Consider the following 14,401-nt stretch of genomic DNA (forward strand, 5'->3'; position numbering starts at 1 on the left):
TTTTTTTTCTTCTTCCTCCCGAGTGTGGATAGCATATTTGGTGTTTGTATGCGTTAGCGACGTTGTGTGAATAGTATATTTGGGGTTTGTATGCGTTCGCGTACGTTTGTGTTGATAGTTTATTTGGGGTTTGTGTTATCTGCCTTCTGTATTGATAGTATATTTGGGGTTTGTTTTTTCCTCTTCCCTCTGTGTGTGTGTGTGTGTGTGTGTGTGTGTGTGTGCGTATGTCTGCGCGCGTACGTTGTGTGTGTGTGTGTGTGTGTGTGTGTGTGTGTGTGTATTGGTCTCTGTTTGTCCCTATAAAAACTCACTTTATCCCTATCAGATACACTCTACCTACCTACCTACAGTAGCGTGTATTCAGGTCAGCCACTTCCAACACTGTTGACATTTATCCCCTAGTGTTCAGTACAGTGACGTCACTGACGCTGGAAATTTCGAGACTATAAATATGGACTTGGGGATTTCCATAGGTTGTAGCTATACATATGTACTAGAGTTCATAAACAGGAACGTCGCTCAAGCTGAGGCTATAAAAAGATAGTGGGATTTTCCAAAGGAATAACCCACAAGTTGTATAAATAGATAGTGGGATTTCATAGGAATTTTAGCTGATTATAGCTATAAATAGATACATGGGTGTTTATCCACGATCGTCAGACAAGTTGATATTAAGTAGTTACTAATTTTATCCATTTTAGTCTAAACCATTGTAACTTAATTTTCGGGGATATGTTTATTTTCCTTTAAATTCTGGGACAATTTCGTCATTTTAGCGTTACTTTTAATCACATCCATTTTGTCGTTGAGCATTTCCTTGATTATAGCTATTTATAGCATCATTACAATTATGCAAATTTTTGAACATCCCAGCAAGATTTCAGGTCTTGGTAATGCCTTATATATAAATCTCACGCTTGTGCTAGTGTATGTATGCCTCTGTCTCTGTTGTGTTTGACCCTCTACCATCATTGTCTCTAGACAATCCCACCATGTTCAATTCCCCTTGACGCTATACAGACCCACCATGTTCAATTTCTATATGTTAAATTCCCCTTGACGCTAGACAGTCCCACTATTTATTCCCATGTTCAATTTCCCCTTGTCCCTAGACAGTCCCACGATCTATTCCCCTGTTCAATTCCCCTTGTCCCTAGACAGACCCAAACTCTATTCCCCATGTTCAATTCCCCTTGTCCCTAGACAAGCCCAAACTCTATTCCCCATGTTCAATTCCCCTTGTCCCTAGACAAGCCCAAACTCTATTCCCCATGTTAAATTCCCATTGTCCCTAGAGTGGCCCAGCGTTTTTCTCCATGTTAAATTTCCATTGTCCCTAGAGTGGCCCAGGGGTGTTTTTAATGGTAATTCCCATTGTCCCTAGGGTGTCCCCATTCACTACTCCTATTCCATTTCCATAGACCCAACATTCACTACTCCTATTCCATTTCCATAGACCCAACAAGTCGGGACCGTATTAAAATAGGGTCGGGACCGTATTAAAATATTGTCCCGACCCTATTCCATTTCCCCTTGTCGCTTAACAGTCCCACGATTTATTTCCCATGTTAATTTCCCCTTGTCGCTCAACAGTCCCAAAATATATTCCCCATGTTAATTTCCCCTTGTCGCTCAACAGTCCCAAAATATATTCCTCATGTTAATTTCCCATTGTCGCTCAACAGTCCCAAAATATATTTCCCATGTTAATTTCCCTTGTCGCTATATAGTCCCTGGGGTTTTCGTAATGTGAAATTTCCCATTGTCGCTATATGGTCCCAGGGGTGTTTTTAATGCTAATTCCCATTGTCGGCCTATCGTCCCTATCAGCTCCATTCGCAAATATCTTTCAGTTGATGCCACTAAAACACTTGTGTGTTCATTGGTACTTTCAAGACTGGACTATTGTAACTCAATTATGTCTGGTTCATCCCAATATCTACTCCAGAAACTTCAAAAAGTTCAAAACACAGCTGCTCGGATCATACTCAGAGTACCACGATCAGAGCACACCTCCCCGCTGCTCTGTACCCTACACTGGCTATCCATTCGATCCAGAATCAAACACAAAATTTGTTCTCTGTGCTACGTTTCAATGACGAACTCCAGTCCAACATACCTATCCGACCTCACCCATGTGTATACACCAGCAAGATAATTAAGCTCCTCTTCTGACAATCGTATGCACATTATTCCCACTATGAAAACGAAGTCATATGGACAACGTTGTTTTGCATGCCAGGGGCAAGCAGCGTGGAATGAATTGCCCAATAAACTAAGACACAAAGTCACAGTGGTCCCATTGAAGAGTGCTCTTAAAACTCACTTATTTCGACTGCAAGAACAAACTTAAAGACCTAATAATGTTTCCTACCTTAAATATTTTCAGCATGTTTTTTGTGTTTTCTAATTTCGTGGTGTTTGTTTTTTGTAATCATATAATTAAATATGTTTTTATGTTATAGGTGTTGTCTAATGTTGTAAAGCGCTTAGAGCTTCTAAAGATTAGGCTCTATACAAAGTCCTCATTATTATTAGTATTATTAGTGGAAACATGATCCAGAAAAAGGGTGCTCTGATGAAGTACGGGAGAGATTTATAGACGTTTTTAACAATACAATAGAATTATAGCGATAAATACAGAAGAGGGCCGGATGATCCAAACTAAAAACTTGGAGAGAGACTATTTTTTCTTCATCAAACAGGTAATTAGAGAGAGGTGTTCATCAACCAACACAGACCTATTAAAACAAAAATCAATGAAACTAATTTTAAAAAGTCTAAAAATATTTACCTTGAGTCGTGCTTAAATGCTGACCATTCCATATTTTCAGTCGCATGCGTTAGCTCGCGTTTTTCACTGAATTTTCACGTAAGCATCTCGAAGTGTAACACAAATTGACGATTTCGTTTTGAGCACGAATTTTTAAACACAATTCATATTGACAATCAGCGCAATACAATTCATTCGATACATATTGAAAAAGACGTGTACATATATTCCGCCATGTTCGTCCAGAGTTATAGAAGAGTCCATTTTTGATACTGCAATGAAATGGGGTGGGGTGGGGGTGGGGGGGTGGATGGGGGGAACTACAATACGGCCGATTAGGAACGCTGATAACTCTATAGTAAACAAACTGACTTTTCCATCGGTTACGGCAGCATAGAAAAATTGATGTCTACAGACCACCCAGTTTTATGATGTATTTAATGCTTTTATAGCATGTATTTCATGAGGTGTGTTATGCTTTATATAGATCTGAATGTTGTTGAAATACTTTGTGCTGAAGGAATTCGTTATTTTAGCTACAGGTGCTGATATCATACTGTAAGTAACTGACCATTTAGCATGGTCTACGAAATTTCAGGGACTTTAAGCATCGTGGTAAAATTAAAGGATATTGCAACTTGATAAAAGATCAAAGTGTTTTCCCACTTACATGCCCCCTAAAACCGGCAACCTTCTATACACTACCATGTGGCCAGCATTTTAGACCAAAAATGTCAACTTTACCTCTCACAAGCAACCACATTTTACTTCCAGAACTAATATTTAATTCATGTGATTAAGTAAGTAATCTCTCTGTCAATGTCAGTTTGTTACTGAAAGAAGTGTTGTTTGAAGTACATTATAACATGTACCACTTCAGTTAATATTATATCATTATCTATAAGCGCTAATGTTTTCAGAGAATGGGATCAACAATGTTATAATAGAGTCTGAGGCTTCACAAAGCTGTTGAGTTATTCTCTTTAATGATTACAACTGAACGTAATTGTCAAGATCATAACATGGGCAACATAGGCTAAATATGGATTTTAAAGATTAACGCTGAACAAAGTTATTCTTGAACAAAACAGGGTACCAGGAAAAAATGAAAAATAACATTAGAGTACATGTATCACTTTCTTTATAAAGAAGGTATTTTGTCTACTCTGCACAAATTTTGTTGGCATAATTAAATTGCAGTACTGTGCAATTAGCAACATATGATTAAATTGTCACAAAACTTTAACATGTCATCACATAAACAGAGAATTATTACTTAAGAAGAAAAATTAAAAGTCATTTGACTTGGTGACAATGGGGAGAGTTCATTTGTTCTTGCAGACAAATTTTTTTTGTGTGGAAACATTTGAATAAATAACACCAGAACAGATAAAGAGTATATTCTGTAGCAATGGAAAAGAATGATTCTAAATTCCGAGTAATGTTGGTAGGAAGATTTAAATGAAGTTTTTGAATGGTTTTCTAATGTATGTGAAAGCAATACCACACTTTCAATGCATGCTTAAGAAGCAAAAACTATTAATGTATGCTCACTTGAAATAAGTCTGTTTGTAAGACAAGAACTTTTTAATAAATACTGTTACCTGTAAATGAAGATATTACATACTTTGAATACATGTAACTTTCTTACTAGATGCACATGCATATACTTCTTACAAATAAAGTCCTGCTCTGGAAAGACCACCCATCTTATATGACCTCTTTCCCAGTATAGATAGGATAGATGAGGAGGACCACTGTATAATACCGACTGTTATATAAACTAAAACTCCAGTGGTAAAATAGCTCTAATGAGCAAACGTTTCTTATTATGTAATGCTGTTCTGACTTTAAATAAACTTTTCTATGTCTGTCTTCATTAATGTGTTGAACACACATAGAGATAAATGTCATAAAGGAATAAATGTCATGATAGAAATATGTGCACAGTGTTGACCAGTGTTTGTAGTTATGAAAATAACATTGTGCCCACTTTGTGCAAAATGAAGAAATGCAATTTTTTAAGTTCTTTGGTTGATATTCATTGCAGACACAGCACTGTCCTCACCACTATCTTGTGCTTGACTTTGTGTTGAAACAGCAATAACACTGCACTATCAACACACTTTACAACACTGCACTAGACAACACTACACCATACAACACTACACTATACAACACTGCACTATACAACACTCCACTGTCAACACTACACTATACAACACTACACTATACAGTAGTCATCTTAATATTGGCATGACTGTCAGTTGTTGGATCATTTTGGTTTCCATGGGGGAACAACAGTGTAGGTACAGTTCAGCATGTGTTTTTCAGTATCATAGTTTATTGTGCAGTGTATAATTTGTTTAATGTTGAGTATGGTAGAAAACAATATATCAGCACACTAGTTCATCATGCCTGGTATATTTCAGGTTCTGGTTCAGAGGCGGACATCAACACACTAGTTTATCTTGTCCAGTATATTTCAGGTTCTGGTTCCAAGGCAGACATCAACACACTAGTTTATCTTGTCCAGTATATTTCAGGTTCTGGTTCTGAGGCGAACATCAACACACTAGGTTATTAGGTCCAGTATATTTCAGGTTCTGGTTCCGAGGCGGACATCAACACACTAGGTTATCTTGTCCAGGATATTTCAGGTTCTGGTTCCAAGGCAGACATCAACACACTAGGTTATCTTGTCCAGTATATTTCAGGTTCTGGTTCTGAGGTGGACATCAACACACTAGGTTATTAGGTCCAGTATATTTCAGGTTCTGGTTCCAAGGCGGACATCAACACACTAGGTTATCTTGTCCAGTATATTTCAGGTTCTGGTTCTGAGGCAGACATCAACATACTAGTTTATCTTGTCCAGTATCTTTCAGGTTCTGATTCCGAGGCGGATCATAGAAGACAGTATATACAAGTATCCTAATTGATCATGCACTGTCTGTTTCAGTTCCAAGAAGAATGGCAGACTCGAGTGTTGACCCTGCAATCTATGGAGGTTATGTCTGTACCCTGAATGAGGAACTGCTGGTCAAGGCAGATAGAGAACTCAATGAGAAACCTACCCAAAGAATACAAGACATTCAGAAACTCAGAAACATGGTGGAGAAAAGAAAAGGTTTTAAAAATTCTTTTCTTTCATTATTTCTTTTCATCAGAATGCTTTCAGTCATGCTGCATCATCTTTTAAGATAATCCTTAATCTTTCTGGCTATAAGATAATCCTTAATCCTTCTAGCTTTAAGATAATGTAACATGAACAGTGAATATTTCATGTTTTTAGTGACGACAAACTGATCTTCATTTTCAGTCACCTGTAGTAGAATAACTAGTGAACTTGGCTTTCCAGATGCACGACACCTTTGTAATTGCTTTTTCTCTCTCACAAACCCATGTACATAGATATATACGTAAATAACTATGCAGTTTGTCATTGGTTTCTTTCTTTCTCCCTCTCTCTCTCTCTCTCTCTCTCTAACACATACATGTAGATATATACAAAAAAATAACTATGCAGTGTGTTATTTTAGATTCTTTTTTTTCAAACACACAGAAATGTATATATCAGTAACTACTGACTTTAATATTGTAATTTCTGTGGATCAAACACATACATACACTGATGTATACATAAACATATACACATTTATACATCAAACACACACATACATAAATGTCTACATCAAACACCTACACTTGGATGCCTTTTGTCCACTATTCTTCTGGTGGTTCACACAGATTTGTTATTTAAATTCAGCTAAACTAATTGAAAGATTGCTATTAAAATTCACCCCACCCATGCAGACACATGCATTCCATGGTCTAACTGGTCCTAAATGAAATGGGTGCTGCATGAGCATCCAACATAGCCATCACAAGGAACAACTTGAAAATCTTAAGGAACAACTTGAAAATCTTATCACTATGCCTCCTGAATAGATGATCACATTAACATGGGTTTTTTTACTGAAGTACATGATGTCTGGTTGTCTCTTTGAAAATGGTGCCAATTTGATGTACAATATGGCCCCCACAATAGTCATATTGAAAATCTGATTTCCAATATGGCCCCCACAGTAGCTATATTGAAAATCTGATGTCCAGTATGGCCCCCACAGTAGCCATATTGAAAATCTGATGTCCAGTATGGCCCCCACAGTAGCTATATTGAAAATCTGATGTCCAGTATGGCCCCCACAGTAGCCATATTGAAAATCTGATGTCCAGTATGGCCCCCACAGTAGCCATATTGAAAATCTGATATCCAGTATGGCCCCCACAGTAGTCATATTAAAAATATGATGTCCAATATGGCCCCCACAGTAGCCATATTGAAAATCTGATGTCCAGCATGGCCCCCACAGTAGCCATATTGAAAATCTGATTTCCAATAAGGCCCCCACAGTAGCCATATTGAAAATCTGATGTCCAGTATGGCCCCCACAGTAGTCATATTGAAAATCTGATTTCCAATATGGCCCCCACAGTAGCCATATTGGAAATCTGATTTTCAATATGGCCCCCACAGTAGCCATATTAAAAATCTGATGTCCAATATGGCCCCCACAGTAGACATATTGAAAATCTGATTTCCAATATGGCCCCCACAGTAGCCATATTGAAAATCTGATTTCCAATATGGACCCCACAGTAGCCATATTGAAAATCTTGTTATAGGTACTCCTCCTACATCAGTGGTCTATCAACATGATGTTTTCATTGAATGACTTCGTATGCTGTATAGTTTGTCCAAAATAAAAGGGATTCTGATCTGAACAGAGCATCCCACTGATATGGGGTTTTGACCAAATGACCTTTTACAATGCCCAGCATGTTTTAATTGGTACTAATGCAGCATCCAATATAGTTGCCACACATTGGTATTTAAAATCTTATTGGTACTCCTCCAGAGTGGATTTTCATGTCATCCTACAATTTTCACAACAAGACTTCATTTGATGTCATCAGTGAAAACAGTTCAATTTCTTGCAGGTTTCCTACAGCACTTAATTTGAATGTGTTTTGATTGGGTGTTGTTTGGCAGGCTGATATAAACTTCCAACAGCCTGTTGAATCACCTGACTTTATAATTTGTGTATGTTCATGCGTTTACAACTGATTTCATCCAGTGTGCTTTAATCTCTCTCTTTCCCCCAGCTCTTATTCACAGCCACAGTTCAAAAGGATGGGTTTTTTTATTGTCGCTAAAGAAGGATGCTACAGAATGGTTGCCTGTTTATTGTTACTTGAGAAGTATGCTACAGAATGGTTGCCTGTTTATTGTTACTTTAAAAGGATGCTACAAAATGGTAGCATGTTTATTGTTATTTTTAAAGGATGCTACAAAATGGTAGCATGTTTATTGTTACTTTAAAAGGATGCTACAAAATGTTAGCATGTTTATTGTTATTTTTAAAGGATGCTACAAAATGGTAGCATGTTTATTGTTACTTTAAAAGGATGCTACAAAATGGTAACATGTTTATTGTTACTTTTAAAGGATGCTACAAAATGGTAGCATGTTTATTGTTACTTTTAAAGGATGCTACAAAATGGTAGCATGTTTATTGTTATTTTTAAAGGATGCTACAAAATGGTAGCTTGTTTATTGTTACTTTTAAAGGATGCTACAAAATGGTAGCATGTTTATTGTTACTTTTAAAGGATGCTACAAAATGGTAGCATGTTTATTGTTACTTTTAAAGGATGCTACAAAATGGTAACATGTCTATTGTTACTTTAAAAGGATGCTACAACATGGTAGCATGTTTATTGTTATTTTTAAAGGATGCTACAAAATGGTAGTTTGTTTATTGTTACTTTTAAAGGATGGTACAGAATGTTAGCCTGTTTATTGTTACTTTAATTGGATGCTACAGAATGTTAGCCTATTTATTGTTATTTTAAATGAATGCTACAGAATGTTAGACTGTGTATTGTTACCTGAGAAGGATGCTACAGAATGGTGACCTGTTTTTAGCAGTGTTATACAAATGATGTGTGAATTCTACTTGTAGCAGTGTTATACAAATGATGTGTGAATTCTACTTGTAGCAGTGTTACACAAATGATGTGTGAATTCTACTTGTAGCAGTGTTACACAAATGATGTGTGAATTCTACTTGTAGCAGTGTTACACAAATGATGTGTGAATTCTACTTGTAGCAGTGTTATATAAATGATGTGTGAATTCTAATGGTAGCAGTGTTATACAAATGATGTGTGAATTCTAATGGTTGCAGTGTTTTACAAATGATGTGTGAATTCTAATGGTAGCAGTGTTATACAAATGATGTGTGAATTCTACTTGTAGCAGTGTTATACAATTGATATGGAAATTAAGACATCAGCAATGAGGTGTAGATAATCTGGGAATTATAACAGAACCACTGATGTACAAATGAAGTGGGGGGCCCTGAGTGGTCTAAAGCGCTCTTCGTTACGGATCACTGCCATCTCACCTCTGTCTGCAGCGGTGCGAGTCTAAGATTCAGCCAATGTTGGCATGTGAGAAAGCTTGCCAGTATCTTCTCGTGGGCCAACAGTTCTTTCCGGGTTTTCCCGGGTTCTTCCTCCACCATTAATACTGACCGCCATATATAGCCTATTGTATGCTAAAAAATGGCGTTAAACCCCACAACAACAACAACAAATGAAGTGGAAATTGTAAGTCAGACAGACAGTAAAATTATTTACATGAAAATCCAGAAAACATGGAATGGACAATTGAACTATTAATCTATCTCAAGGAATATTTATATTTATTCAGGGAATATTGACAATTATTCAGAATTACTCAGGGAATATTGATATTTCTACAAAATGACTTTTTTATTTGCTAAATCTATTGTCAACATAAGGACACTTCATTTGGTACCCAAGTACGATCACTAATGTTTTTCTTTGAGTGGTCTTCGTGCGTTCTCTTTTCAAATGTGAATTACTGATACATCTCCCAACTCCACCATGGAGGAGGTACTGCAATAGTAGATGTACACAATAGGTACCATGGTGGACGTACTGCAGTAGTAGAGGTACACACTAGGTACCATGGAGGAGGTACTGCAGTAGTAGAGGTACACAATAGGTACCATGGAGGATGTACTGCAGTAGTAGAGGTACACAATAGGTACCATGGAGGAGGTACTGCAGTAGTAGAGGTACACATTAGGTACCATGGAGGAGGTACTGCAGTAGTAGAGGTACACAATAGGTACCATGGAGGAGGTACTGCAGTAGTAGAGGTACACAATAGGTACCATGGAGGAGGTACTGCAGTAGTAGAGGTACACAATAGGTGGAGATACTCAATAGGTATTGCAGAGTGACTGTGGAGGAGATGCAAGGTATATATATTTCCTCTTACATTGTTGAATGACTGGAAGAGATCAACATCAATGATTGGATAAAGATGAGCTACATATACATGTATACCGTAAATTGGACCATTAATCCTGAATGCTTATAGGGAGGGGGATTGTCTTGTTTTTACTGCCAAACATGGGCAGGATTAACCATGTTTTGACTGACACAAGATGGGTAGGATTAACCATGTTTTGACTGACACAAGGTGTGCAAGATTAACTTTTGACTGACACAAGGTGTGCAAGATTAACTTTTGACTGACTGCCACAAAATGGAGAGTATTGCACTTGTTTTGACTGCCACAAGATGGGAAGTATTAAACTTGTTTTTCTATGACTGACACCAGATGAGGATAAACCTTGTTTTGCTATGCAGTGAAATCCCTTGAAACCAAACATCATTGGGAACAAAACTAAATTTTGGATTAGGAATATTTTGGTTTACTAGGATTTTCACACATTTAAAAAAATTATATTTTCAAAGCGCTTATGTGACAAGAGGAAGAGAGAAGAAATATAATTATGAGAAAGCACAAAATTAAGAAAGCTGTATCTGTTTTGTTTTCTTTAATAAATGTATTTCCTGAACAATTGACTGAACAATATACATTCCTTCAGAGAATAAATCCTGTCACTTGAAGGTAGTGGGGCCCCAAGTCGTCTAAAGTGCTCACCTTTATGGATCACTGCCATTTTCTGTTTCTGTCTGTGGGATTGAGTCTCAGATTCGGTCAGTGTGGGTACGTCAGAAGGCATGCCAGTAGTTTCTTGTGGGTCGGTGGTTCTTTTCGGGGTTTTCCCAGGCTCTTCCTCCACCAGTTATACTGGCCGCCATATATGGCCTATCTTGTGCTGAAAAATGGCATTAAACCCTACAACAACAACAACAACATGAATATAGTCATTGCACATAAAAGATACAATATATATCCATTACAATTAGGAATGATGCTGCAAGTCCATTACAGAGGCCCCGAGTGGCCGAGTGGTCTAAAGCGCTCCCTGTTAAGGATCAGTTCCATCTCACCTCTGTCTGTGTGGGTTCGAGTCTTGGATTCGGCCAATGTGGGTATGTGAGAAAGCTTGCCAGTAGCTTCTCATGGGTCGGTGGTTCTTTCCGGGGTTTTTCCAGGTTCTTCCTCCACCATTAATACTGGCCGCCATGTATAGCCTATCATGTGCTGAAAAATGGGGTTAAACCCAACAACAACAGCAGCATGTCCATTACAATTAGGAATGATGCTACAAGTTTGTTACAATTAGTAATGATGCTACAAGTTCATTACAGTTAGGAAGGATGCTACAAGTCTGTTACAGTTAGGAATGACAAATCCAGTACAGTTAGGAATGATGCTACATGTCCATTACAATTAGTAATGATACTATCAGTCCATTACAGTTAGTAATGATGCCACAAGTTCGTTACAGTTAGGAATAATGCTACACATCTGTTACAGTTAGGAATGATGCTACAAGTCCATTACAATTAGTAATGATGCTACAAGTCCATTACAATTAATATGGATGCTACACATCCATTACAGTTAGGACTGATGCTACAAGTACGTTACAATTAGTAATGATGCTAATTCATTAAAATTTGTAATGATGCTACAAGTCCCTTACAATTAGGAATGATGCTACATGTTTGATATAGTTAGGAATGATGCTACACATCCGTTACAGTTAGGAATGATGCTACAAGTCCGTTACAGTTAGGAATGATGCTAAAGTCCATTACAATTAGTAATGATGCTACAAGTCCATTACAGATAGGAAGGATGCAACAAGTCCATTACAAGCAGAAATGATACTCCATAATGTTTAAATGATCTGAACACTGATTTTACCGTCTCATTCGGCAAAGTGTAAAAAGTGAGGCTACAATCCTTATTAATAAAGCTCTGATTTTTATTAAGAAAACAATAAATGTTATGTGATCATGTATACAAATTACATGTAGTAGCATCAATCACAATTAGATATTTAACACATACATATAATCTTTCTGAATTGGTGTTTCTATAATCATTTTCATTTTAATAATTTGCCTTAAAAGTTTTGGGGGGAGGGCCGAGTGGTCTAAAGCACTCACCATTCCGGATCACTCCCATCTCACCTCTGTCTGCGTGGGTTCGAGTCCAAGACTTGGCTAGTATGGGTACGTGGGAAAGCCTGCCAGTAGCTTCTCGTGGGTCAATGGTTCTTCCCTGGGTTTTCCAGGGTTCTTCCTCCAGTTATACTGGCCACCATGTATAGCCTATCCTGTGCTGAGAAATGGCGTTAAACCCTAGTACAACAACAACAACAACAAGTCTTAAAAGTTGGCACTTTTTATGATGTGAAGATTTCAGATTAGTCTTTTGGTAGCCGGTGTGCATGTCAAATATTGTTTTCTCTTTGCATGATCTTGTGACATTTGGTCGGTCTTTGTCTAACAGATATGGCTACTACAATACTCTCTAACCATAATTGATCTGTTCCAACATATGTCAGGAATTTAGCAGGTAAAGTATATTTCAAAGTTTGAACTTAGTCTGGTTTTTATACAGGTGTTTTTTGCATCAAGTTGAAATTTGGTATCAAAATTTGTTTTATGATTTGAAGTAGTTTTTTTTGCATTATTTCTTTTGTCCAGTACTTGTTTCCAGAAAAAAATGGTATTTAGCATATTCATGTCTTTCGTCTAGTACTTGTTTCCAGGACAAAATGGTTTTTAGCATATTCATTTTTTTTTGTTTAGTTCTTGTTTCCAGGACAAAATGGTTTTTAGCATATTCATATATTTTGTCTAGTACTTGTTTCCAGGAAAAATGGTTTTTAGCATATTCATTTCTTTTGTCTAGTACTTGTTTCCAGGACAAAATGGTTTTAGCATATTCATTACTTTATTGTTATATATTAAAAGCAGAATAAACAAAATTTTATTTGACAGATTTGCGGATACGAACAGATGATGGATTTCTTCTGAGATTTCTACGTGCCAAGAAATTTGACCTTGAAAGAGCTTTTACTCTGATTGTAAAGCACTACCAGATGAAAGCTGAGAACCCAGAATTAATGAGCAACCTCCGACCATCAGCTGTCAAGCATGTGCTTGAGGCAGGTGTAACAGGTGTGCTACGTCACCGAGATCGTGAAGGCAGAAAGGTCATCATCTTCAGGCCAGGTACCCTCTATTTTTTGATGCACTGACTTTTTTTTCATTATCTGGGTGTAATATTTAACATGTGCCGACTTTCAGGTACCATTGTCTTTTATTTATTATCAAGGTGAGGTACTTGATATGTGCCAACTTCCAGGTCCCATTGTCTTTTATTTATTATCAAGGTGAGGTACTTGACATGTGCTGACTTCCAGGTACCGTTTTCTTTTATTTATTGTCAGCGTATAGTGCTCGACATGTGCTGACTTCCAGGTACCGTTGTCTTTTATTTATTATCAGCGTGTAGTGCTCGACATGTGCTGACTTCCGGGTACTGTTGTCTTTTATTTATTATCAGGGTTTAATGCTTGACATGTGCTGACTTTGTTAGTAGAACCAACAAGGAGTAGAATTCAGTTATCATTCAACGTAAAACATTGACAGTGCTGTTTATACTGTTGTGTCTAATCATTCAATTGGCTATAAAGTTGTACTGTCATAGGTCATGTCTAATCACTGACTTGATTATGCTGTTTGTACTGTAATGTCTAATCTCTACCTAGATTATGCTGTTTGTACTGTAATGTCTAATCTCTACCTAGATTATGCTGTTTGTACTGTCATGTCTAATCTCTACCTAGATTATGCTGTTTGTACTGTCATATCTAATCTCTACGTAGATTATGCTGTTTGTACTGTCATATCTAATCTCTACCTAGATTATGCTGATTGTACTGTCATATCTAATCTCTACCTAGATTATGCTGTTTGTATTGTCATATTTAATCTCTACCTAGATCATGCTGTTTGTATTGTCATGTCTAATCCCTACCTAGATTATGCTGTTTGTACTGTCATATCTAATCCCTACCTAGATTATGCTGTTTGTACTGTCATATCTAATCTCTACCTAGATTATGCTGGTGTACTGTCATATCTAATCTCTACCTAGATTATGCTGTTTGTATTGTCATGTCTAATCACAACCTGGATTATGTTGTTTGTACTGTCATGTCTAATCACGAACTTGATTATGCTGATTGTACTGTCATATCTAATCTCTACCTAGATTATGCTGTTTGTATTGTCATATCTAATCCCTAC

The 14,401-nt window shown here is 37.1% G+C and overlaps 1 protein-coding gene across 1 annotated transcript in view; it reads left to right on the forward strand.

The window, feature by feature from the left end:
* Positions 1–2,638: 2,638 nt before the first annotated feature.
* LOC149791137 (alpha-tocopherol transfer protein-like) overlaps positions 2,639–14,401 on the forward strand; it is a 71,852-nt gene continuing 60,089 nt past the window's right edge. Inside the window, exons 1-3 of the mRNA XM_089973057.1 lie at positions 2,639–2,708; positions 5,739–5,906; positions 13,088–13,321. Coding sequence (XP_089829183.1) covers positions 5,750–5,906; positions 13,088–13,321 — 391 coding nt within the window. The 5' untranslated portion in view covers positions 2,639–2,708; positions 5,739–5,749. The remainder of the gene's footprint in view (positions 2,709–5,738; positions 5,907–13,087; positions 13,322–14,401) is intronic.

The sequence above is a fragment of the Sinohyriopsis cumingii genome, chromosome 10 (genome assembly GCF_028554795.1).
Source record: "Sinohyriopsis cumingii isolate HCF-2022 chromosome 10, ASM2855479v2, whole genome shotgun sequence".
Taxonomy (NCBI): domain Eukaryota; kingdom Metazoa; phylum Mollusca; class Bivalvia; order Unionida; family Unionidae; genus Sinohyriopsis; species Sinohyriopsis cumingii.